The sequence below is a fragment of the Zonotrichia leucophrys genome, chromosome 10 (assembly GCF_028769735.1).
Source record: "Zonotrichia leucophrys gambelii isolate GWCS_2022_RI chromosome 10, RI_Zleu_2.0, whole genome shotgun sequence".
NCBI classification, from domain to species: Eukaryota; Metazoa; Chordata; class Aves; order Passeriformes; family Passerellidae; genus Zonotrichia; species Zonotrichia leucophrys.
This window is the reverse complement of record NC_088180.1, coordinates 1,718,573-1,744,454: the sequence shown is the minus strand read 5'-3', so window position 1 is coordinate 1,744,454 and position 25,882 is coordinate 1,718,573. Positions and strand designations below refer to the sequence as shown.

The 25,882-nt window shown below is 49.0% G+C and overlaps 1 protein-coding gene across 2 annotated transcripts in view; it reads left to right on the top strand.

The window, feature by feature from the left end:
• The window catches only part of ALPK3 (alpha kinase 3), a 32,527-nt gene that overhangs the window by 2,398 nt on the left and 4,247 nt on the right, over nt 1–25,882 (top strand). Inside the window, exons 1-7 of one of the 2 annotated variants that reach the window (XM_064722375.1) lie at nt 8,750–8,825; nt 8,958–8,994; nt 10,393–10,514; nt 16,934–17,051; nt 18,040–19,039; nt 22,603–24,442; nt 25,288–25,435. In XM_064722375.1, the coding sequence (XP_064578445.1) occupies nt 8,774–8,825; nt 8,958–8,994; nt 10,393–10,514; nt 16,934–17,051; nt 18,040–19,039; nt 22,603–24,442; nt 25,288–25,435 (3,317 nt within the window). In that variant the 5' untranslated portion in view covers nt 8,750–8,773. Of the gene's footprint in view, nt 1–8,749; nt 8,826–8,957; nt 8,995–10,392; nt 10,515–16,933; nt 17,052–18,039; nt 19,040–22,602; nt 24,443–25,287; nt 25,436–25,882 lie in introns of those variants that run through there. The other variant, XM_064722374.1, reaches the window with a different exon arrangement.

The following is a 25,882-nucleotide window of genomic DNA, read 5'->3' as shown; positions in this document are numbered from 1 at the left end:
TAGGTTCTCTAATGAGTTAGGGAGGAGGAATGTAAAAGTCTGGTTCCCTGCAGAGCCCTACAAGTGCTGAAGACTTGAGCCAGGATTTTTGGAAACTGTTGTCTAAAATGCAGGGCAAGGGCTTGAATGAAGTGTGGCTTTTTATGTTGTAATTAAAAAATGTATCATAACAATTCTGGGAAGCAAATGACTGGAATGGTGTAGCAAGGAGACTTTCAGAAAGCAATTATGACTTTAATTAAATCCAGGAACATCTGGAGAGCATACCTGGGAGAACTTGAAAAGCACGATGAGCAACATGCAGAACAGCAGATAACACTGAGCAGCTCTCCTAACACAGAATGGGTTTGGATTTGCTGGGTTTGAAACTAACAAAGGCAATGAGACAAACACAGGATTGCTGTGGGAGGCTGCTGTAGCAATTAGGAAACAAAAATGGATATTGTGATCCAAAGAAAATGTGGGGTTTTTCAGGTTTCTCTGTTTCTGTCTTTATGTGTATATATAGACTATGTTTAACTAAAATGTTTGCCTGTTCACCACTTCTTAAAGCAGTAGAAAGTGTACTAACGTGGTAGAGGTACACAAAGACCTGGAGAGATCTTTAAGAAAAGAAACTGAGGTTGGAAATCCCTGCTTCTGGGGTGACTTATGAACACACTCTGCCCTGTGGATCCCAGCACAGGAATGGAGCTGTTGGAACGAGTCCAGAGGAGGCACCAAGATTGTCAGAGGGATGGAACACCTCTGCCATGAGAAAATGCTGGAATTGTTCATCCTGGAGAAGCTTTTGGGTAACCTGATTGTGGCCTTCCAGTACCTGAAGGCAGCCTAAGAGAAGGATGGAGAGAGACTCTTTACAAGGGCTGGAGTGACAGGACAAGGGGGAATGGCTTCAAACTGACAGAGGGCAGGGTTAGATGGGATATGAGGGTTCAGTTCTGCTTGTGAGGGTGGGCAGGCCCTGGCACAGGGTGCCCAGAGGGGCTGTGGCTGCCCCTGCATCCCTGGAAGTGTCCAAGGCCAGGTTGGACAGGGCTTGGAGCAACCTGGGATAGATCACCTGCCCATGGCAGGTGGTGGAACAAGATGAGCTTTGAGGTCCCATCCAACCCAAACCATTCTGTGATTCTGTGTTGAAGGTAGTTTGGATGTCTTACTTGGTAACCAGAACATGATTTTTCTGGGTTTTAACTTGTAGAATTTTCTAGAGGCGGTGCTAAGAAAGCCAGAAGAATAGAGGTGTTGAAAGTGGCCATAGATAGAACATCATCCTTTTATTAAACAGAGTATTCAGGGTATTTACTCTTTGTGCCCTTGGGAACTACTCTTTTGTAAGGATTTTCCTTGTCAGCAAACAGCTCAGTGTTTTTCCTTTGCTGCTCTTTTAACATACCTAATCTTGGACAGTGTCAGGAGCAGCTTATGGCCACAGTGACTTGCCCTCTGCTCTGGCTGCTGACAGGATTTTTTTTAATCTTTATGTTGTTTTTTTTAAACAAACCTGTTATGTCTCAAAGCAATTATTTCAAGCAAGTAATTATTTCACTGTCAGTCCTGTTCAGGGTCTACCTTAGCTGCATTCATGGGCCACAACCCTCAAGACATCTTTTTAGATGTCCTTTTTGTAAGAACTAGCAAATCTGGAGAGTGTATTGTGCAGAGAGATGCAGTTTTATATAAAACCTTCATCTGAGTGCTAGGCAAAGCTCTGCTGCAAGTGATCTGCACCTCTTACCTAATGCAGCTGTCTGCTCCTCAGTCTCATTAGAGCCTTGCTTCCTTGCTTGAATGTCTTTCTACTGTCACAGCTACATCATAGCCAGATATTTATAGAGTGTAGTGGCATTGCCTCTGAGCTTTTCTTGGATAACTCTGCTCAGGGTGGCACTTGAGCTCAGGAGAGGGCCTTGCCACCTGGCTCTTCTGGCTGCAAACCATTCCCAATCTTGTCCCTCTTGCTTTGCACATAATATCAAATGAAGGAGAAAGATCTGTTGCTATAATAAAGTGTGCTGAGGAAACTGAGGAGCCCCTGGTTCCTGAAAAGCAGGTTTAGTTCAGTGGCGTTCCCTGTTTGGCAGCTGGGTACCTGTAATGTCCAAGGGGACTTTGCTTTTGGCCAGGAGTGGTGTAACCCCCTGGTCAGATGCCAGCTGAGGCAGCTGAGAGCACTCAGTCAGTTTGATTTGTGGGATGGAAGTGTCTCAAACTCCGGGAGGAGGGACAGCCAGTTCCTACAGGAAAGGCAAAGTTTGGGGTGCCAATGAGTCATCTCCACACCCTGTGACCTGCAGGACAGAGGAGGTTGTTTCCCATTGCTGGAGGGCTCTGCTTTGAGTGGGGCTCCTCAGCAGCTGTGCACTCTGAATAACAATCCTCAGCAATTCCAAAGGGAGGTTTTCCAGCTCCCTTTCCATAGCTCCTGTCCATATGTCCATATCCCCTAGGAAGCCAAGTGGAGCCAAGTGTGTGTCCTGATAAGCCCATGCCCTTTAGGGTCATCATAAAGATACAGAGGATATCACATGTGGGAACTCTGCTCTTCTCAGGAAACCTCCTGAAAGGGGGTGTTTCCCAGGCCAGGGGTGCCATTGTGTGGGGGGCAGAGTGTGGTCCTCTCCAAACAAGGCACCTCTCATGTCCAGCAGAGACAGTTCCCAGGAGATGGAATTGAAACCTGCTCTACCCTTGCCCCCTTTGGGTGAATGGAGGAAGATCTTGAGTGACTGAGGTTGTTATCTCACATTCACAGCATCGCCTGGTCCAAGAAGAGGAAGATGGAAGGGCTGTTGCAGGCAATTTTATTTTTTTTTTCTTTTCTCTGCAGAGTGAGCTGCCAGGAGGATGTCACCTTTCCTGGGCATCTCATTGTCCAATAGTTACATTGCTTTTATTTTTGGCCATTTCTCATCCCTTGGTGTGTTTCTAAGTTTAATTTGAGCCATAGAGGCAGCAACAATTCAGAGTTAAAATACACAAATCTGAGCATTACAGAGGCTGATACAGGAATGTGTAACTTAATTTATTGTTTTCCACCTTCTCTGTTAATGAAATCTAGCCTGAATAGTTACACACAAGTCATTTCAGCAAAAAGTAAATTACCTGCAGAAAAAAAATTGTCACATTTCTGCATCTCTGACATGGATTCGCTCTGTGACCTTGACAAGCAAAGACTCAATACATCTGTTTTCCAGTCTGTGAAATAACAGTGTGTCTTGTACAGCAACACAGCACCCAGAGCTGCTTTATCACAGGCCTGCTGATAGCTCCTGCCATGGTGTATGAGCACCAGCACACATTCTGTGTGTGCAGGGAGTGCTTGATAAGGAGCAGGACACGTGGCAGGAACGCAGCTCTGAGCACAGCCATGCCTACATGAAAGCCTCAGTATTGGCTTTTAAACCCTGAAAAGGGTTCACTGCTGACAGCTGAGTGGTTTGTATTTGTCTCAAGTAGTGTTAACCTTGAAGACAGGCAAGTTCATAGGAAATCTTATGCTTGGAAGTCTGCATGTGCAAAACATGCCCAATAATGTCAGGGATCAGGGAGCCAGTGAGGGGCAATGTCTGTAGGAAATTGCCAGTCCCTCTGTGCAGCTCTGTACAGGCTGCCAGGCTCTCCAAGGAGCTTTGGTGCAATGCTGATTCCCTCAAAACATAACTTGGGCCTGTCAGCTTTGCTGTCATGGACATGTTTTGCTCTTTTTTTCCTTCACTGGACAGCTTGTGTGGGTCAATTTTCACGCTGTGGAAGAGCACTAAAAAATATTGATCACTGCTGCAGCTCGAGTCCAGGTGCTTGTCCATATGGGGATGGAGCCACTGTTAAGCCTATTTCAGGGTCTCCTGAGCTCTTGCTCACTTCCATGTGAGGAGTGCACTGGAAGGAGAAAGACGTCTTTATCTCAATTGTAAGAAATACAGAAAGAGAGTAATTTCATGGATAATTGCATGAGAGGGTTAAAAAAGGTGTCAGACCGAAAATGTATGTTTTTCAAGCAGTTAACATTTTAGTGTCAGTGGATGCCAGCCCAGACCATCAACTTGAGTGGTTAAAAAAAGTGAGTGGTGTTGACAGTTCTGCCTCCTGCCCTTGCAAGACTGAAATTTGGCAAGAGCATGAAAAATGAGGAAGGCTGTCTTCACTTCCAAAGAAAATTAGGAGTAGTTGAAGGGCTAAAGCCTTTAAGAGGATGATAAATGGCCAAAGGAGCTTGAAAGCATATGACAAAATGCAATTTAACAAAGAACTGAGAGTGGTAGAAGGGATGTGGTGCAGAGGTGTAGTGCTGTGAGAACAGTTGTGTATTTTCAGAATTAGCTTGTAAAAAGTTGAGCTTCTCTTCATCAGTGGGAGGTGCCTGAGGAGGCTTCATCCCACCAGTGCTGGACACACCTGGAGCAGATGTTTTTGAAGTCCACTTCTCCAACAGAAGGAAGGGTTACACTGGAGAGGCCTTGATTCAGTGCTTTAGATGTGTTCCTCGGGACAACATAAGCATTTGCTTTTATCCAGTAAGTGCAATGGCCCTGAGCTTGCTCCAGGGAGGCACATCCACTGCTGAGGCTGCACCTCATTAGCAGAGCCCTGTGTAAGTCCTTGGGGAGCCCAGGGCACAGAGGATCAGAGCAGGCACACTGGATATCTGCTGCCCTGCTCAGGAGCCCCCCGTTTCCAGCAGGGGTTGGGTTGGGTTCTGATGGAGCTGTGCTGGCTCAGCTCTCCATGGATATGCTGGAACGTCATTGAAGTGAGGTGCCAGCTGCCTGCAGGCAGGGCTCTGCTGGCTGCAGGATCCACAATTTGATCATGCTCTCTGGGGCTTAAAGCTCTAGTCTGAAAAGCAAATTTAGCATATTGAGGTTAAACTTCAATTAATACATGATGGTCTTTTTCTTCTGATAATGTGGAGAGACCCTCAAGAGACCCTCAGTTCAGTGTTCAGCACTGTCTCAGGATGTGCACTGAATAAAGCCCATGTTGTCTTAATACTGGGGATTAAAAAAAAGCACTGTCAGTGCTTACTGTTTGATCACATCCATGAGCACAATGGGTTCATGGCACAAGCAGCCTTTGTTCTGACTCTTGCTATTTTCTTTACGTCCAAGCCAAGACACATCCCTGCTTGTCTTATGCAAGAAATCATGATTAAAACCACACCACTGCCTACACTAGCATTCTAGCTTGCAAGGATTTTGGGAACTTCCTTTTTAGAAGGTCTTTAGTATTCCTGGTGGGTAAAAAGATGTTTTTCCCTTGCCGTGGTAAGCAAAATGTTTTGAGACGAGTTAAACCAGTGAGTTGTGTTTCCAGACAGACAGACAGACAGAGGTGCCTGGGGGCAGCCCAGAGCACAGGGATACAGCTGCCCCTGGGACCACTGGGGGTGGTTGTGCTTGGGAGGAGGAACCTGGATCCCCAGGAGGTCAGGATGGGGTGACAGCAGCACGAGGTGCAATTTGAGCCCCAGAAGCTCTGAGGGTGTTGAGGACAAGGTGAGGTGCTGGTCAGTAAGGCAGGTAATGCAAAGCTGTGCCTGGTGGTGTCAGAAAGGGCATGGAGCTCACAGGGATGTTGCAAGGAGTGGAAGGATACAGCTCAAAGGACAAAGGACTCTGTGTGGCTTCTCCATGGACCAGCACAGCACATGAAAGAGGGATCAGGTGAGTGAATGATCCTCAGCCTGTTCCTGTGAGCACTTGATTTCCCCAGCTGGATCACACCCAGCCTGCACATCCTTTGGCTGCATGACCAGCACTTGGCACTGGGAATGGACCAGGATTGTGTGCCTGGGGGTGGAGCTGCTGCCAAAAGGCCAAGTGCCACCCATGTTTGTTGGGTTAAAGCTGCTCCTCAGCAACAGACCAAAACTTCTGCTGTCTTTGCTTTCCTGAAGGAGAAGAGTCAGTGATCCCTTCAGATTTTTCTTCTCAAAGGAAATATGCAATTATTTGTGTAAAGTGTCAGGACTTCAAGCTGAGCTACTTCTTTTCTCAGTGTTCACATGGAGGTTCTGCCTCCACAGGTGGATTGTACAGTTGGCAGGACCAGTTTTCAGGGTCTCTTTGTGGTCATTTTTAGGGCAAGACTTGGAGTCCTGCTGGTTTGCACAGGACTGGGACTCACACATTTGGGTAGGAGACCTGAAGAGGTGCACCTGCAGGTGGCCCTCCATGTGGTCCTTCCTGCTGCCTTCAGTAGCACCATCCTAGAGCGCTGAACTTTGGTGGTTCACAGAGGCTGAGAAGGTTTGATCTCCCTGCACTTGGGGATGTGCCAGTCTGGCCTGGCACCTCCCAGAGAGGATGGCCATGCTGCAGTCATTTCCAAGGCTGTGTGGTGAGGTTGTTGCACAGGTGTAACATGTACCTCAGTGCAATTAAATCACTGAGCTTACATGCTGCTGACTAGCTTGTCCCTGTTAGTTTTGGACTTTTGATTGCCATGTGGGTGAGTCAGGGCTTGAGGAGCTGTTCCTGACTGCTGCAGGTCAATGCACAGAGGTTGTTTCCTGCAGCCTGCAAGGGGCTGCTGCCACAGTCCTTTGGCTAGGACATGAGTCCCTGAAGACACTCCTTTGGGAGAGCTGTGACCACTGGTAAGTAGCTCATCAAGATGTCTTGTGCAGGAGCTGCGTGTTTGATTTTGTTCCCTGAATTGGTCAATGCTCCTACATCTTCCCACAAGGAAAGCAAAACGTGTAGATTCTTATAAAGTCTACTTCTGTTCTTTTATGTTAATGTTTTGCCAGACCTTAGTGATTTGATTGGCAAGCTGCACAGCAATGTGATCAGAGAGTTTTCAGCTTCTGCCAGGAGCTGTCCTTGGAAGCACAGAGGGCACCCAGCTCAGACCAGCTGCTTGCCAGCACAGAGCTGGGCTGGACATCTCCTGTGCTGGAGCTGCCTGCTTTGAGCACAGTGCTGCAGATGGTGCATGGAAGGCTCAAAGTGCTGCTTCTTGGAAACCTACTTGTATAAATGTCCTGACACTGATTCTCTGTGGTTAACGACCATTTCATTTTTCCAGCCTTTGATTTCAATTGACAATGTGGCTTGCTCGTCCTGGCAGGCAGCCTAAGGCAGCTGTACCTTCTTTTAATAGGAACTCTGACCTCTGCAAAATGACTCATCATTAATATGTCTCTGTAACGGTTTGTTTATTTCAGCTCCTTTCCGTGCTTCTCTCTCTAATGGTTTTTATGCTGTTTTTTGCTTAGCTTATCAAGCAGCAGATTCTCTCCCTCCAGTTTAGGAAGGTAAAACTACATTGCATTAAACTGCTCTGACCAGACACTTTTCTGAATCTGTCTGCACGTGATTAACCTGTAATGCTTTGGTACTAATTAATTAATCAGTCAAGAGCCCTGAAGTGTTCTAACAGCCTCATTCTGCATGATTTGATCCCTAATATTTGCTTGAACTGCAGAAAGAAAAGTGAATGTTCATCATAATTCCTGTATTAAGGTGCAAGAAATATTCCTCTTTTTTAGCCAAAGGATGGGTGTTCAGCTACTTCTTTATATTAAAGTGAGACTTCCATACAGAGACATTAAAAATTGGATGTGACTGCCCTGAGACATCCAGAGAAAAAAATTTTCTTCCCCCTGCCATTGTTGTGAGGATCCTCATTCACTTGGACTTTGCCCCAAAAGGCACTTGTACAGCTGTACTTTGCCTTTGGCAAAAGAGCACATTTGGAAATCAGTTGGCATTTCTGGTTTGCTGGAGTGGCAGGTAGAAGAATAACCATGGAGGGAGAGGCCTCTCCAGAACACCTCTATAGCTCTGGGATTTCTAACCAAAAAGTCAGAAAGAGAAAATCATACCAAGAGGAATACACTTCTCAAATCTCCTTTTCCAGCAGGCTTTTGTATGGAAATCCCTCTTTAATTGAAAAGGCTACTGAATTGCAAGGGGTCTCTTCTGCCCCAAAGACGCAACTCCAGGAAGGCCCAAAGAAAAAGTGGCGAGTGCTTTGTGTCCAGTTCTTGGAATATCCTGAATTACTGGTTTAGAAAGCAATTTGAATTGGCCAAGCCTCCTTGCAGCTGGAGTGAGTCAGCTGAGAGCCCCACAGTGCCAGAGCCTTGAAATCCTGCTGTGACCAACACAATGGTTTCTTTGAAAGGCTCAATAGACCTTCCAGGCTTCCTGCCAGGTGTCACTGGGCAAGGCCCTGATTCATCTGCTGAGCCTGTGGCGCTCCCAGCTTCCACCACAGCTGCTTTCCAAAGCCATTCAGTAGCCTTTGCTGGATGTATTTCACCTGGTTGTGGGGTTTGCACTGAGTGGACCAGACTTATTCCTGGTGCTGCCTGCTGGTGGCATGGTGCTGGGATTAAACTGGGTCCCAAGAGCCACTCTGTGTGTGTGCATCACTTGGTTATAAGATGCTGATCCTGTTGCCCTCCTGCTGGGCTATGAAATGTTGGTTGATGCTTGGGAAATTCTTTTATGTGGCTCTGAAAGGCATTTACTGGTATGGGGAGGGGGATCTGTATTAAAAGGAGCATCAAAACCCTACCAGTAACTGCCTTGTACTGGATTGTCTGCCTTGCTCCGTGGAAATGGGCTTTTTTTTTTTTTTTCCTGGGATTGGAATTTGGGAAGGTTGCTTTGGTTTGAAACAGCTTTTGACTCCCACAGCCCATTCCTGGCCCCACAGTTGAGTGAAGAGTTGCTTACCAGGACCAGTGTCCTAGTAACCATTGATTTCCACAGAAAAGAGTCTGAGCTGTGGGATCTGTTATTTTTATCCCACCCCACACATGTGTTTGGATACACACCACGCTTATAACCCTCATTCAGTAGATGAATCAGGTTTGCAACATCCCAAGCTTCCCCTGTCCTGACCCTCATCCAGCACAAGGTGCCTGGGAGCTGGGTGAGGTCCCAGTGGGTTGTTACTCAGGGATTCATCTCCCTGCAGCTCTTACAAACCCATTCTTGCAGGAAAGCAGAGGGAAAATAATGACATTGCAGCCTCCAGGTAAGTTTTCAGGGTGGATAAAACAGGCAGTTGCTGTGGCTGTAGCTCTCCTGACGCCTTCAGCCACGTGTGCTTAGTCCCTGTCAGTGCACCTGCCCCCTCTGGGTCATGCTAAACATGTTTTTTTTTTGGTTTGTCCTGACTCAGTTTGCTTCCTTAGCAGGTAGAGCATTAGTGGCAGCAGCAGCAGCATCCTGCCTGCAAGCTGGGGCTGCTTGTGGGGCTGGGGTCCTGCTCATGGAACCCTCACCACACACTCTGAGCCCTTCTGCTCATGGTGCAGCTGTGTCACGAGTGGTTTGGGCATCTGTTCCACCCCTTGCATGCTTCTGGAAGCTGATCACTTGTTTAAGGAATGTCTTTCACTGCTGAAAATTATATAAATAGAGCTGCCAGCTACCAGTTCTCTTGCAGTATTAGCTGTTTCTCCCAGCATCTTTGCACTTGAGGCCTCGGGGGCCCCTCTCATGTTGTAAATGTGTAGAGTTTTAATTGCAGAGGGAAGAATTAAATAAGAAGCTCTTCCCTTCCAAGAGCCTCAGCATTATCTGAATGAAAACCCAATTTGAAATTAAATAATTTCCCTTTATTTAAGAAAGCCCAGATTTTCTGGGACCTCTCTCAGTGATGCTGCAGCAGGGTTGGATGAATATGGTGATTTATTGCACTCATAGAACAGTGCTGAAACACCATGGTCTGCTCTTGAGCATTGCAGATTGCATTGTCAGGATAGTTCTGGCTATTTGGGTGTCCCAGCCTGAACTCCTGGAGTAGGGAGTGTGAGTGTCTACCTGCAGCAGTAAGGGGTTAATCAGGGAGTTCCTTCCCAGCTAATTCTGGGTTCAGAAAGCTGCTAGCCAGACTCAAATCTTCCTCAGCGAGCTGTCCCACAGCTGGCAGCTTTTCTTCATTCTAAGAGTGCTGCTGTGTTTTAGGAAACGTGCAATTCACACGTGGCCTGAAATGACTCAAAGTCTTCACAAATAAAAGGAAATCCCAGTGAACAGAACATCTCTTGAAACATTTATGGTTCAGAATTGGGAATTGACTTTGTTAGGTGGAGCTCTAAGCTTGCTGGCTGGCCAAAGAGATGTTTTGGTATAATCAAGAGCTAAAATGGGTCTTCATTCATCCAGAGGGTCGACATTCATTGCCCCAATAGCCCTAAGAGCTAAGACAAAGGGAATGGCTCCCAAATGTCACTTTAAATTGACATTTAGGAGGGAGAAATCAGTCCAATGCCCTGGCACTGGACTGGACTTGTGAGCAGGTGTAGGGATGATGGGAGGGAAGAGGGCATGGACAATGAGAACACAGGCTGCTGAGGTGAGACACAAGGTGGACCCTTTGATTTTTCTGGTGCTTTTATCTCTAAGAAATGCTTCTTGAATCTTCCAGGAGCACCTTCTGCGCAATCATTTCTCAGCTGACGGAGGAAACACAGCCACTATTTGAAACCACTATCAAATCCCGTGCTGTGTCCGAGGACTCTGATGCTAAATTCACGTGCATAGTGACAGGTAACAGTGTCTTCAGTGAATAACCTGGTCCTGCCTCACCTGCTGGACTTGTGCCAGTTAAACTCTGCAGCAAGTGATAACAAGGATAACAAGCCCACCACAAGCAGAGGTTCAGCAATTGCATGGTGATTTTAGCTTCAATTTGAGGGAGGTGGGAAGCACCTGAGTGTGTAAAGAGGCAAAGGCATAAGCTAACATCTCAAACAAGGCAAGTGAAAGACCAGAAAATGGGATATGCTGGTTACTGCTTGGACCAGCTACATTTTGTTGTCCTAATCTCTGCTTCTCTAATCCTGGCCTCCATAACTCAGGAATGTGCAGTTTTGAAGACTAAGGCTCTCCTGCTGGAACCAATACTGCTGGCTGTGGATGGTTAGAGCACAGCTACATTTGTATCTGTGACGAGCTTCTGTGTCTGTCAACATCTGAAATAAAAGCTGGTCACTGCCCAATGAGCTAAAACCTCCCCTTGGGCAGGAAGGGGTTAAGTCAAGAAGAGGAGGAGGAAGAGGGAGAGGCCAAAAAAGAAGGCTGGTGCTAAAGGCCTTGTGGCATGGCAGCACAAGTAGCTCCTTTGGTGATGAAATTTTATTCTTTAAATATGGAGACTCTAAAACTTCTCAATGTTAACCTCTTGTTAACAGCTCCATGATCCTTCCTGACCTCACTAGTATTAATTACTGCCAGAGGTTACTCAGTGAGAGGCACTTGCAAACAAGTTTGCAAGTTCTGGAAGGAGGAGAGTCTATCCAGTGAGCCTCTTAGGCACAAGGACCAAAGCTTTCCTAAGGAAGTCTGGTTTGCTGTTAGGAACAGGCTGGAAATAGGGAAGCACAGTCTCAGTCCCTCTGAGAACTGCCAGCTATGAATTCTTGGCTTTTCCCTCATGGATTCCCTTGTTCTGAAGGCTGACCTTCTGACTTGCAGGGGTACAACTGATTTATTGATTTTATTGAGGCTTAACTTCAGCAGACCCCTTGTTGCTGCTTCTAGAGCCAAAGAGGGCTGCTAGGAGATGCCTCCAAACCACTTTATTTGGGGAGTCATTAGAAGGGCTCTTCCCAGTTTGAGTTTTCTGGAAGCAAAAGCTTGACATATTGTGCAGTACCATGGAACATGCCATTCTGCAAGTGTCAGAGGTGAGAAAATGTTTAGTTGTGTTGGGAAATCCAGAGTAAAAGTCCTGGCTTATCTCACTGGCTTAAACCTCCACCAGCTGCACCTCTGAGGTTGATGGTTCCTTCTAACAAATTCCATCTCTTCCTGGTGTGTTGCACCAGGCAGAAAACTTGAACCTGGTACTGGCCTCATTTCCTGCTCAAGTATAGGAAATTGTCAATGAGTCTCTTTCAGCATGTGTCACAATATTTTTGTGCTTGGTGAACTAGGTTGGGAAATGTCTCTATGCACTTAGAAATTTTAATGGAAATGAAATGGTTTTAAAATCATTCTTGGACCACCTTTGCCAGATGGGCATCTCCTGTATGTGGTCCTGTGGAGTGCTTTAGGAGCTCAGGATCTCTTTGGGAGAGAGGGGCAGGAGGTGTGGGGCATACCCTGGCTGCAGAGCCTGCCTGGTACGTCAGGTATCCTGCCCTGCCGTGATGTTTGTGTTCAACTGGGAGGCGTTGCTGGGAGCAAGGAAATGGCAGTGGCATCCCTGGCCAGTGACCAGAGTGGAACCAGTTCAGTCCCAGCACTGTGGCTGCAGTCCAGGGACACTTTGATGGAGGCAAAGGGCAGACAGTCACCTGCTCCTGTTTTGACGGTCAAGCCACAAATATGGACGTGTGACCTACAATAGCATCTTACTTTTTTTTTCTTTATCAATAATGAGAGTTACAGACTAGTCCAACATCTGGGAATACTTTGACTAGGACTTGCTGGGCTGTCCTAGGAACACAGAAGGATGCAAGAGTTTGAAGAACCAATCTCCAGAATGTGATGAGTGGTGCAGGCAGGAAAAAAGCAGGTCAGGCAGAGGCAGATTCCTGTGTGTGGAGGCACAAACTTTCCTTTCCTCCTCATGCCTAGTTCAGCCTGCTGCTGGTGTCCCTGCTATGTCTGATTGGATTTTTTGGGTCAGATCCTGCATCAGTTATGAGATGTTTTCTTTTTTCAGACAAAATTAGTTTCATCCTTTGTTCTCTAAGAGATGTGACAAAGGAAACAAGAACATTTCCATTTACTGTGCAGCTTCATCCCACATCTCTGTGCTGTCTTTGCTGGGTCTGTCTGGACTTCAGGGTCTCAAGGGTCATCACAGCTCATTTGCAGTGGGTCGATACTGGGCTTCTCTCTTCAGAGTGGCCCTTCATGGAGGTGCTGCCACAAGGATTTTCCAGCTTTTTATTTGCTTCTGTGCAGCATTGCCTGGGAAGGAGAGATGTCAGCTGATGAAATGGGGGAAGCTGGATGGAGAGGCCAGGTCTCTGGCTGCTTGTTAGGGAATGACTCCAGCCAGGACAGGTGGTGGCTGGATCTAGCCAAGACCATTGTATGTCAGCACCAGCCCACTGCTGTACAGCTGCCTCTTCAGTGCCATTTCAGCCCTCCTCAGCCAGGTCCAACCCTCTGATCTGGCTTCACAAATCACTGTCTCAGGAGCTTGATCCCATCAGTGCCTCCATGGTTTTATTGCAGAATACAGAGGGGAGAGGGCTCTGCCCATGGCTTGGGGAAGAGAGGTGGGGTAGGCTGAGTAGACAGTCACATGCTTATGGATGCAGTTTTTAATCAGGTTAAAGGAGTTCCACTTGCTGCATTTGTGGTGACCCCCTGAGGGAAGTGTTTGAAGGATGAGACTGAAGTGCTTGGATGAAGGATGTCAGGAGACAGGCAGGGCTGTGAGAGGGGTTTGGGGATGGGATAGTGACTGCAAGAGCAGAGAGTAGCTGCTGGGAGATGAGGAGCTTTGGCTTTGGGGCCCAGGACAAGGGGAGGATGGTGAATGAGCGCTGCTCACAGTGCATGGGGAGCTTCTGCTCTGAGTATCTGTCCCTCCTGTCAGCATTGCTAGAAGCTTCCTTGTCCTTGTGTGCTGGAGGGGTTTAAATCCATGAAGCCAGGAAGGGTGACCCCTTACCAGGAATTGTATTCCCAAGACTGTTGAAGCCCCTGTGTGTATGTAGCTTGTGTAGAGCAGAAACTGTGGATATTGTTTAATGGTTCTGAACTCATATCACCTTCCCAAGTTTCAGAAGACTAACTCCCCCTCCTTTCCTGCCCCCAAAAAATAAAAAAAAAAAGAAAGCAACTTGAAATAGAGTTTCTCTGGGTGTTTTGGATAGATATATTCAGAACTGTTCTGGATAGATATTTTAAGAACTGTTTTGGTCACAGTCACTAAGCTTTGAAGACTTCTCAGATTTCGACAGTTTTCTGAAAAAGAATGTTTGATCTAAACCTGGCAATCTCCATGAAAGAAACATCCTTGCTCTGAAAAGTCTCCAGGATGCTGTGGTGGCTGGAGCAGTGCTGCTGGCAGGCACACACACACATGCTGGGATGTGGAGCCTCTGGGTGGCTGCTCTGTCTGCAGCTGCAGGGGCCCAGCTGCACGGGGGGCTGCAGCAGGGCAGGGCTGGGATGGATTAGTGTGGATCTGTGGGTGTGTGATGGTGCCTCCATCCATGGATGGAGCCCTCATCCCACTGGGCAAGCTGTGGATGCTGTGCCTGCAGGGGATGCACCGTGCTGGGAATGATGCCTGACTCCTTTAACCCCCTACTCTGGACTGGGGGAATTTATTCACTCAGCAGCCCAAAGATGGATGTCAGCAGCATCAGCAGCAGCTCCCCTCCCTGTGCCAGAGCATTCATCCCTGCCCAGGCATGTTTCCATCTTGGCTCTGGTTACAGCCCCTGGGAAGGGATGGATGATATTTGGACAGGCAGCTGGGGCCACTGTACCTGCGTGGGAGGTGGGAATCCTTTCAGCATCCGCCTGCCTGCAGACTGCAGATCCAGCCAGAGCCTGCCTGCAGCTCTCTTGGGCTGCAGGTGACACTGGTGACACTGTGCAGTGTGAGCTTGGCCTGGCACTGAGCTCTCGTGGCCATGGCTCCTCAGAGGGAGCAGGCAGCCTCAAGGACACGAGTGCCACAAGTCACAGAGAGTTGAAGCTTAGCAGGAGAAAAAGCCTTTCCTGGATGGAAATGGCAGCTCTGTGCAATGGCAGCTCTTTGCAGTGGCAGCTCTTTGCAATGGCAGCTCTTTCCTTTCCAGCAGATGTCAGCTGGGAATGGAAATCAGCTGTGGAGGCCACGGCAGGGGGGACATCACAGAGCTTCTCGGAAACTGTCAGCTGGCAGTTCCCAGAATGAAGGGCTGTGATTGCTGTTTCTTAGGATGTCAGGAAAATCTACCTGCCAGCTCCCTGCAGGATGGGCTGTGGGGGCATTCTGAAGATCTTGCTTGCAGAGCAGCCCTTGGGAAGGGTTGGATTGCTCTGGGCACAGTTTGAGCTTGTGTATGGAAATTGTTTTGGTCAACTCTGGAGCAGAAAGAATCCACCACAGGCTCATTCAGCCCAGGCTCCTGCTGCCAATATTTATTGTTTTATGAAAAATATAAGCAGCAGTCAACCCCTGGTGGTCCTATCACTGGAATGCTCTCATAGCTTTCTCCAGTTTGCAGTTCAGGGCTAATTTTCTTCACCCTCAAGTACCTGAGGGCTTTGCATGTCTCTAGAAACTGGTTTGGGGGGTCAGGGCAGCAGCAAGGAACGGGCTGTGACAAGAGTGGGGCAGAGGGGGAGGACAGAGAGCCTTGTGGAAGGGTGTTGGGAGAAAGTCATGGCTTGGCTTCCTGTGGAAGAGGAGAAATGAGGCACTACCCAACAGAAAGCCAAAGCTGCTGATGGCAGCAGTGGGAGGGGATTGAGGCAGCAAAGCACGTGGGAGATGTACAGACTGCAGGGATGTGGGGCAGTGCAGAGTAAGACCTTAGAGAAGGAGGAACAATAGGGTAAAATCCAGTCTGTGGGTGTCTGGGCTATGGGGGTGGATGCTTCTCATAGAGGAGGACAGGAAAGAAAAGCTGCTGAGACTTCTCTTCCCAGCCCTGTCTGGTCCCAGTGGACACTGAGGAGCCACCACAGGCAAGGGGTGGGCACAGGGGAGGCAGAGCAGTACAGGAGGAGATTTGGCATATGCTGCTTTTCTGGGCAAAGGCATGTTGGATTGGCCAAAGCCTGGGTGAATTCCTGCTGATGAGTCTCTGCTCCTGGACTCTCAGTCCTGCTCTAGGACCTTCATGAGAGCAGGAGCTCAGGCATTGCTATGGGCTGACAGCATCTTTGGCTGGTGCAAGGAGGACAGTTGAGGTCCTGGTTGGCCTTGAAACCTGTGGCTTGGTATCCAGAGAGCACCTTGTCCCTGCTTTCTCATTACTCCAGATCCATTGGGTTGGGACCCTTTGGATATTCCTGGAAAGCCCTCATCAGCCCCATGCCTGGGATGTTCATGGGAGCTGACCCTTGCCACGTTCTGGGGTGCTGTGGGTGATCCTTGGGGTCTGGTGGAGTTGAGGAGAGTGCTGGACTCCTTCCTTTGGCTCCATAGAAAGCCTGCAGGGATATTTGCAGCAGAGAAGGTCCTGAGCATTCCTATAGCCTTTACCCATGGCAGGATGTGATCATTGACACTCTGATCCCATGCCCTGAGGGTCAGCTTGGCTGGGTGGTGAGCCCTGAGTGAGGTGCAGGAACCTCTGCTGGCTGCTGGCTCGAGCAGTCTTTGCATGAAAACTGCACTTAATGTGAACTAGAGCTGCTGTCAGTGAGCAGTGAGGGCTGTGGCTAGCACTGGTCCATATGGGACTCACATGCTGATCCAACACCTCTGCAAGTGGTGGAGAACGTGGCTGTGTGCCCAGCCAGCCTGCCAGCCAGCCAGTCACACACATCATGATGTCATTCTACTGAAAAGGCAGGTGACATCTGTTGTCAAGTGACATTTGTAGGACACTGAGCTGACTGTGATGCAATCAAGGTTGTTTCTGTTCAGTGGAAAGTTTCAGATCAGCTTACAGGCTGTGACACTGTGCAAAATGCTGTGAGCTCCATGGAGGGGCCTGTTGTCCAGCCATAGCCTTGGCCCCTTCAGAACACCCCTGTTCACATAAAAGTGACGGCATGCTCACCTTCTCCCAGCCAGCGTTACAGGAGACGAGCGTGTGATCCACTCCCTCTGTTCAGGAATGAAGTGCTGGGATTTTTTCCTCAAAAATAGCCCTATTCCTAGGAGTGATAAAAGTCTGAGATAAGCCCATTAAGTTTCCACTGTTTCTGTTGTGCCATTTAGGAACGTGGTGAGCCCAGAATAGCATCTGTGCTGGTGTGCTGCTGCTGATACCGTGCTGTCTGTGCTTCTGTGTGGAATGTTTCACTCTTTGATGTCCCCTCCCTGTCCTCCCCAGGGTACCCACAGCCCGAGGTGACGTGGTACAAGGATGATGAGGAGATGGATCGCTACTGTGGCTTGCCCAAGTACGAGATATTCCGTCATGGAAACCGCCACACCCTGCAGCTCTACAAGTGAGTAAAGGAGCTGCAGAGTGCCTGTGCTTGCTGATGGGAGCTCTGAGTGTGTTGTCAGAGGCTGGATAAGCTGTCAGCAGTGATAGCCCCCCACCACTTGGCTGGCCCCTTCTGCTCCCCACTGTGAGTTCAGAGCTGGCCCTTCCCCTCCAGCTGTGGCTCCCCAGTCACACCAGTATGAGATCCATTACTGCTGGAAACAAGAGGAAGGGAAGAAGGAATCCCTCTCTCTGGAACCTTCCAGTGCTGAGCATTAGGTATGACAAAGGTGAGCAAGGGGAAAGCACTATCTGCCTCCATGATGATGGTCAAGGGAGTCAACTTTCTGGAGAGCCAAGCATACCTTGAGTCCTGGATTTGGGATATCAGGTGTGGCACTGACTGAAAATGCAGAATATCAGTGTTGCTGATAGTCCTGCCATCCTTGTGCTTGTGGCCTAAGCTTTTCTGCTCCCCCAGCTGTGCTCCAGGTGTCCATCAGAGGCTGGCTCACCTCTTCCAGGAGCAGGGATCTCTGTGGGTCAGGCGTCCTCAGGGGGTGACAGTAGGGATGCAGGCAGGTGCTTTTGGTGCCTGTGACAGGGGGTGGGAAGACTTTGGTAATAGGGTGGGGTAGAGGAAGAGTAGGAATGTCTTGTGGGCTGTGTAGAGCTGAGAGGAAAAGATCCTGCAGAGGACTCTGACCAAGAACAATTGGGAAGCCTGGTGCTGCCTGTTCTCCTCCATCACAGCCCTCATACCAGAGTTACAGCCCAGGGTGGAGCTAGAACAAATTTATCATAAAACTTGCTTGTTTATTAAAGTGGAGAGCAGGCAGAGCCAGGGTGGGAGGCCAGCCCAAGGCCTCCAGATGTCCTGTGGGCTCCTCATGGGCCACATCTTCTGCACTCTGTGGAGCAAGAAGTAGGAGAACATGCATGCCTGTGAGTCCAGCAGGCATCCTGAGGAGGATGGGTAGGTCTCACACACAGCTTTTGATTTCCAGGTGCCGAGAAGAGGATGCAGGCATTTACCAGGCCTCAGCTAGAAATAACAAAGGCATCGTGTCCTGCTCCGGTGTGCTGGAAGTGGGAACCATGACGGAGTTCAAAATCCATCAGAAGTGGTTTGACAAAATCAAGAGAAAGGCTGAAGAAAAGATGCAAGAAATAGAACAAGGCAAGAAACGAGGAAAAGAAAATGTGGAGGTGGAGAAGTTGCAAGGAATGAGCCCTGAACGGCTCCAGAGGAAGCGGAGGCTGGCTCGAGATCAGAACCTCCGCTCAGGAGACTCTTCGTGGGAGAAGGAAGACACAGCCAAAGTGCACGTGGCAGATTCACAGTCCAGGTTACACAAGGATATTGCTGAGACAAAGGAGCAGCCACTCAGTGCAGTGCCAGGCTTCCCAAACAAACTGGTGGCACCTCTGAAAGCAGAGGTGACCACCAATGGAGATGCCACTTTGGAAAGTGGGGAGGAGAACGGGAACAGCTTTCTCACGTACATCTATGAGACAGTGGAGGACTTGGCAACCAAGCCAGGGGCAAAAGACTCTGCAGCTAAAAAGAAAAAGAAGGTGGAGGCTCCTTCGGCACCAAAACAGGAGGTTTCTAAGCGAGAAGAAAGTGGGAGAGACAGGGCCAATCAGTCTTCAAATCCCAGGTTTGCTCCTCCTGTCCCCTTACGCAGGAACGCGCGTTTGCGAGCAGCAAGTGATCAAGAAGTGGAAACCAGTCCAAAACTCAAAGAGCCTGGCAAAGCTGTGAAACAGGACATTAAACCCAATGATGACATGTACTTCTCTTTAAAGGACATGTATTTTGATAAGCAAGTGAAGCCAGCAGCAGGGAAGGAGGAGGTGGGAGCCAAGGACGAGGCCGGGAGTCCGGCTGCCCTGCAGCCTGTGGCAGCCAGCAGACAGACAGAGGATGCTCCACTGGCCCCTGAGGTGTTGGAGGGCCAGAGAGGCCAGCAGCAAGAACAGAAGTTGGAGGGAAACAAAGAGGTAACTAGGAGAGACAGCAGCCAACGCAGGGGTGGCAGCAAGAAAATATCTGTGCTGTGCATTTATGTTGTGGCACTGGGAGGCTCCATGTACACTATGGGATCTGCTGCCCAGGCTCTGCAGGTCTCCACTGGTGAAAGCACCCAGGAGGGCTCTTTGGATTTTGTGAGCCCAGACAGCAGAGCTTCCACCCCATCTCCAAGCAAATGTCAGCTGAGGTGGTGAGAGATGTAAGTCGGGGCCACTCGAGCAGCTGGTCCCGGTGGCCTGGGGCTCTCCGGTTTAATCAGCAGGCTGACCTCATGCGGAATGTTTGCAGATCAGGTCGGCAGGGAGCACTGAATGGGTATTTATAGCTGGCAGTGAGTGCCTTGTGATGGCATCTGCTCAGTTTAACAAGGGACCTTTAGTTAAGGAGCCCCCCATGCAGATGAGGTACCAGTGAGCTGCACCCTCAGGGCCTCGAGTTTTGTTTACAGTGCAACGTGGATACAGTAGGTCTGGACTATTTTTTTCACCCATCCCTGTTGGGAAAACTCTGTTGGGAGACTCGTTTTGGTGGTGATGAGGTGCTAGGGCACAGCACCTGCTTCTGACCCTCAGAGCATCTCTTAGTCAGCTGCTATTTTTGTCACTTAACCTGAAGTATTTGCCATGAAAATATTAGACTGGAAGCTACTGGACTAATTTCCCTCCATTTTTCTTTAATGACCCCTTCTATCATAAAGGATTCTCTGAGTCCAGTTTGCAGGTGCTGGCAGGATCTGGAGTTTGGTCTGTGGTAGGTGCACGCTTTCAGCAGAGACAAGGCTCTGGGTGCAGCACCTCTCACTTGGGAGGTAATGCATGTATTTCAGAACGTGGAAAAATCCACAATGCATAAGGGACTGATGGGTGCTCCAGTGGAAAAAAAAATCCCTTCTTTCTCTCTTAAATTTCGTTAGCCATTGGTGGATGCAGCTTTGCTGTGTTCTGCAGTGCTCACCTGGTTTCTGGCCTTGCTGCTGCACAGTGCTGTGAACTCATCTTCATCCTGACCCACCAGGATCACATACTGCTGCAGAAATTATTGCTGGTCAGGCCAGCCCATGGCAAAGCCATTTGTTCTCCCCTCTGTGCTCATTTTAACAGCTCTGGCTTCCAAAAAAGATGGAAAAATGCTGGTGTGCAGCAGGCTTGGGCTGTCATCCCTGAGCCTTTGACATGCATCAAGATTTTTTTTCTCTTTAAAAGCCTCACAGAGGGAAAACTGTGACTTGTCAGCTGGTGTGCCTTTGAGGAGACAAAAGGGAATGCTTCTGATTTGAATTTGAATGCTTCAGCTTGTTGGTGCTGCTGGGGAAAGTCATCAGGCTTTTGTGAGAGCAAATAAGCTGGTTTAAAGCCTTTAAGGCAGATTCCAGGCATGTTTCAGGATATTTTCACCCCTCAGGACAGGGGTTACTTGTCTATTTATTTTTTATTCTTTTTCTTAAAAAAGAAAGGTCATAGGTGAGTGTTTTCCTAGCCTTGGGACATAGCTGGGCCTTATGCTCAGGACTTCTCTTCTGAGCTGGATTTATCTGTAGCAAAAAGCCAGAGTGTACCCAGGCTCTGAACATCATCCTCTATGAGAGCAAAGAAACTAGTTTTGCATGGTAATCACTCTTGCCTAAATTCTAAACTGATGATTTGATTATATTTCTTGAATTTTATGGGTAGGAACAGCCTCTAATGATGCTTCCCCCACTCCAGCCCTTCAATACTCATGCCCTAAGAGTTAGAGAAGGACTTAGAAAAAGGGCATGGAGTAACAGGACATGGGGGAATGGCTTTCTACTGTCAGAGGGAAGGGTCAGATGGGATATTGGGAAGGAATTCTTGGCTGAGAGGGTGGTGAGGCCCTGGCACAGGCTGCCCAGAGCAGCTGTGGCTGCCCCATCCCTGGAAATGTTCCAGGCCAGGTTGGATGGATCTTGGAGCAACTGGGATAGTGGAAGGTGTCCCTGCCCATGGCAGGGGATGGAATGAGATGAGCTTTGAGATCCCATCCAACCCAAACCATTCTATTTATTTGCTTGGGAATGGGCTTGCTGAGGGAATGGTGCTACCTTTCCTCTTTTCCCCAAGCTACCAATGAAGCAAAAGCAGCACAAAATAGAGATTCAAGTGCCACAGCCCTCCTTTCCCATGGTGTTCATTTTGGGGGGCTTAACGCTCAAGTCAAAAACCTCAGAAGAAAATCCTTAGCAGCAGATCCTCCAGGCTGGAAGGGGGTCCTGTGGTATTTTCAGTGTCCCCAGATGAAGGAAGGAAATGATGAATCTGACTCCATGTTCTTAGAAGGCTAATTTATTATTATATTATATTATATTATATTATACTATATTATGCTATACTAAATCTATACTAAAGAATAGAGAAAGGATACAGACAGAAAGCTTAACAAGATACTTTGAAGGCTAGTTTATTATTATATTAATTAATGTTCTTAAAAGGCTAATTTATTATTCTATTCTATTATGCTATACTAAAACTATACTAAAGAATAGAGAAAGGATACAGACAGAAGGCTAAAAGATAATAGAGAAAAAGTCGTGACTCTCTCTAGAGCCTCAACACAGCTGGACCATGATTGGTTGTTAAGTTAAAACAATTCAATGTGTCAGATAAATCTGCAACCACATTCCAAAGCAGCAAGACACAGGAGAAGCAAATGACATAATATTGTTTTCCTTTTTCTCAGAGGCTTCCTAGCTTCCCAGGAGAGAAATCGTGGGCAAGGAGGATTTTTCAGAAAATGTGATGGTGATGGGGTCCCATTGTGGGCATGCCCTGTCCCCGTGCCATTGTCCTGGTGATGCTCCCAGAGTGTGCACCACGGAATCACTGCCTTCCTTACAAAAATAGGCTGTGCTCCTTGGCTGGAGGACTGGAGCAGTTCTCCTCAGGACAAAGCTTGGCCATCACAGCAGGCAGCTCGCTGACACGTCTGCTGGGTGCAGCTGCGGTCGGAAACATTTGAGCTTCCCAAACGTCAGAGAAACAGAATGGCTGAATAGTGCTGATAACGTCAGGGTGTATGGTTTCCCTATAAATCATTTGGGCAGCCTCATCCTGATAGAGTGTGACATGCCAGCTGCCCCATCTCACAGGGCACTTAGGGGAGCGCTCAGTCTGCAGAAACATCAGGGGAATTATGCAAGGTGTCAGCAGTGGCTGGTAAAAATGGGAAAGTTTTGCTCTTTGGGAAGGCACTGTCAGAGGAGATTGGATTAAAGGCCACTGAATGATTTAGAAAAGCAGATCTCTTGCCTTTCTGCACAGCAGGGGTGTTGAAAGGCAGAAGGGCTGGAGCTGATTGAAAGAAGAAACATTTTGTACAGCCTGACAGGTGGGACCCACTCCTGTGGGAAGATGATGAAACAGAAGACCCTGGATGACAGAGTAACACTGGTATCAGGGTAATTCCCGTGATTCAAGAAGTTGGGCAGTGCTGTATGGTACAGGTGGCCCACAAATACAACTGCACAGACCCAGGCAGTAACATGATGCTAATTTCCTTCCTTTTTTTTTTTAACTAGGTTGCAGCAAGAGTTGGACAGTCTCCTGGTGACCTAAAGCATCCAGTGTCCAGTCCAGCCAGAGAGACCAGTCAGCAAGGCAGTAAGCTAGAGGAGGTCAGGAAAGACGTGCCTGCTTGCCAGGAAACCAGGGGGGCTGTGAAAAGGACAAATCCTCGGTTTAGGCCTCAGGAGCCTCCAAAGCCACCAGCACGTTCTGCAGACCGTGTGCAGTCTGGCAAGGAGCACCCACCCCCCAGGAAACAGGCAGAAAGACATTCCCATGCACTTGAGGACAGAGAGACTCAGCAAGGACTGTTAAATCAAGAGAACAAAAGCCAAGGTGGGGAAGAGTCATTGCTAAAAAATTTGACTCCTCCGGAACCTGGAGAAAACACTGCTCCTGAACAAATCCCATGTCAGACAGTCAAGGATGGGAAGAGCAAAGAGGCAGGAGCAGAGCTGTCTGGGAGCCATCCTGGTGTGAGGACAGGAGGGAGTGGAGCAGCAGAGCCATTTGGGGCTGTGCACAGGGAGGCAGCAGGGACACCTTTGGGCCATCAGAACACCCAAAATGAAACAGCAGCTCCTGCTTCAGTTCCTCTTGCCAAGAAAGAGCCGCCCCCTGCTCCTGCAGTGAGGCCATCAGGGGCTCAGGAGGCACTGCTGGCGTCCAACAGAAGCCCAGGGGTGGAGGCCACTGCAGGAGAGGTCCCATCTGGAGCCCAGCTGCTGCCTCCTGCCAGAGGAGGAGCGGAAATCACGACGACAGCTGGATCTGCCCCACGAGAGATGTTTTCAGCCATCACTTCAGAGGAGGAGAATGCCAAGCCAGTGCCCATGGGACCTCAAGGGAAGGAGGGAGGACTCCTGACAGCCACAGCTCCATGCCAGGAACCAGCAGCATCTTCAGGGACTTGGGAAGGAGTCTCTGAGGTTCAGCCACAGGTACCGCTGGTCCTGCCCGGCTCTGAGAGATCTCAGGAGATGTCTGTGGAGGAGAAAATGCAGCACAAAAACCTGGTTTCCTCCTTAAAGAATTACCTGCTGCTACTTCTAAAAATGTCAGATAGCAGTAAGGATGCCACAAAAGGGGACACTGACTCTGGGGACACGGAGCAGCCGAATGCAGGGGAAGGCATGATCCCAGAGATAGGCATTGCTGGCCTCAGCCCTCGCACCTCAAGGAAAGTTTTGGAAAAAGTACAAAACAACCAGCTCTTCCAGACAGCAGAGAACTTGCCTCTGACCCCCAGGACATCCAGACGGATCACAGGAATGATTAATGAGGAGTTTGTCACCAGCCAGGAGATGCTGGCTTGCAGGCCTGTGCCTCCAAAGAGACGCACCTGGGGGGCTCCTGAGGCCGAGGGGCCACCCCCACTCTCAGTGCCCTCCATCGTGGTGGGCAGCGTGCCCACAGCAGCAGTGGCTCCTCATCTATCTGATTTGCCTCCAGTGAGCTCTGAAGAGAGCCCTGCTGACCCTCTGCCAGTGCTACCTTGTGCCACACCAGAAGAGCTGGCTTTGGGGGCCCGGCGCAAAATATACCTGCCAAAACCCAAACAGGTGGGGCTGGAGGAGGAGGCAACCCCAGAGAGCCTGGGCCACACAAGAAGCCCGACTGTTTCGCCACGGCAGTCCAGGAAGAATGCATCCCTGTTGCATTCTCCTGCCCCAGCTCCATCCTCTCCCTCAGAGCAGTGCTCTCCAACCCTCACGAGGAAGATGGACACCTTGGAGGTTCCTAAGCTGTACGAGGAGCCTGCAGGTGACACCGGTGGTGACAAAGAGGTCCCTGGAGATGCTAAGCCAGAAGCACAGCCAGCAGAGTCCCAGAGTACTAATAACCCATTTAAAGGTGAGGGAAGAGAGAATCCCCATGAAGCTCGTTCCATTGTTGCCTACAAAGGGAGCCAGTAATAGTCAGCTGGAGCCACATGAGTTTTGTACATTTGTAGGGTTTTCAGCATCAGCCTTTGGCTGTGTGAAAGCCAAAAGTCTCCCTTGAGACTTCTATCCCAGTGCAGGGAGGGATGAGGAATGCAAGAGGCAGCAGTTCTGACACTGGCAGCTGTCTCTTACAGCCTGGGCTTCCCCAGCTTCAGGGATCATAGAATACTCTTGGTTTTGGTCTCTCTGTTCTGGGCTGGGGATCCTGAGCTACCTGATTGAGTGGAAAGTGTCCCTCCTCATGGCAAGAGGTGGTCTTTAAAGTCCCTTCAAACCCAAACTGTGATTCCATGATTCAGTGGGCATCACAGGGCACACACTCCTCTTCCACGTCTGTGGCCAGTGCTAATTTGATTCCTTGTGGCATTGAATTGAAAAAAGGCATAATCCTGGGGATCATGGAACCAGGCGATACTTTCACAGGAATCAGCACTCTTGCAAAGGGTAACCATGATAAATCCCTACTTCAGTAGATGAATGTTTCCTCCAATATTCCATAGTGGTTTTCTGCCTTTCCTCTGTACAGGCCTCACTGGGTATTGCAGTGCTGCAATGTTGAGCAAATTTGTACCACTTGTATCCCATCTCTTTATCCCAGTGGAGCTCTGAGACCTTCCCTGGGAAGGCAGAGTTACACGTGCTGACATACCCGTGATGCCCAAAGCCCTGAGCAGCAGTATGGATGTAGGCTGGCTGTCCCCAGAGCTGCAGCCAGCACTCTGTGTCTCACCACCCACCTTTTTGCACCCTCAGCTCCACAGGTGGTCCGTAAGATCAGGGCAGAGCAATTTTCTGATGCATCAGGAAACCTGAAACTTTGGTGCCAGTTCTTCAATATACTGAGTGATTCCAAGCTGACGTGGTACAAGGACGAGATCCCTGTGGCTGAAGCCCAAAGGAGGTAACCTGTCAGTTCCACATTGTCACCTGTCACATCCTGCTCCTTGCCCTGCTGGGTGAAGGTGTCACTCTTGCTAAGGCAGCATGGGAATCTCGGTGCATGGCACAGTGCATTGTGCACTTCATCATATCAGTGTCCACACAGGGAAGGATTGCCCAGATAGGGAGTTGCTGACAAATTTATCTTATTGATGCTCCATCTGGAGTGTCTGCTTTGGGTACCCAAACCTTGGGGAGGGCAGAAAAGGTGTTATGCCCATCACAAAAGTCAAGAGCTGAATGTGAACTGCAAAACTGGGACCCCAAAGGATCCATGTGAGGGTGGCAGCCTCTCAGCAGAGCTGGGAGGGTCTTCCATGCAACCACCACTGGGAAAAAGCAGCTCTGGCTGTGCCCTCTCTATCCCTGGGCATTGCCCTTGCACAGGGATAGTTCAGATACTGATAGT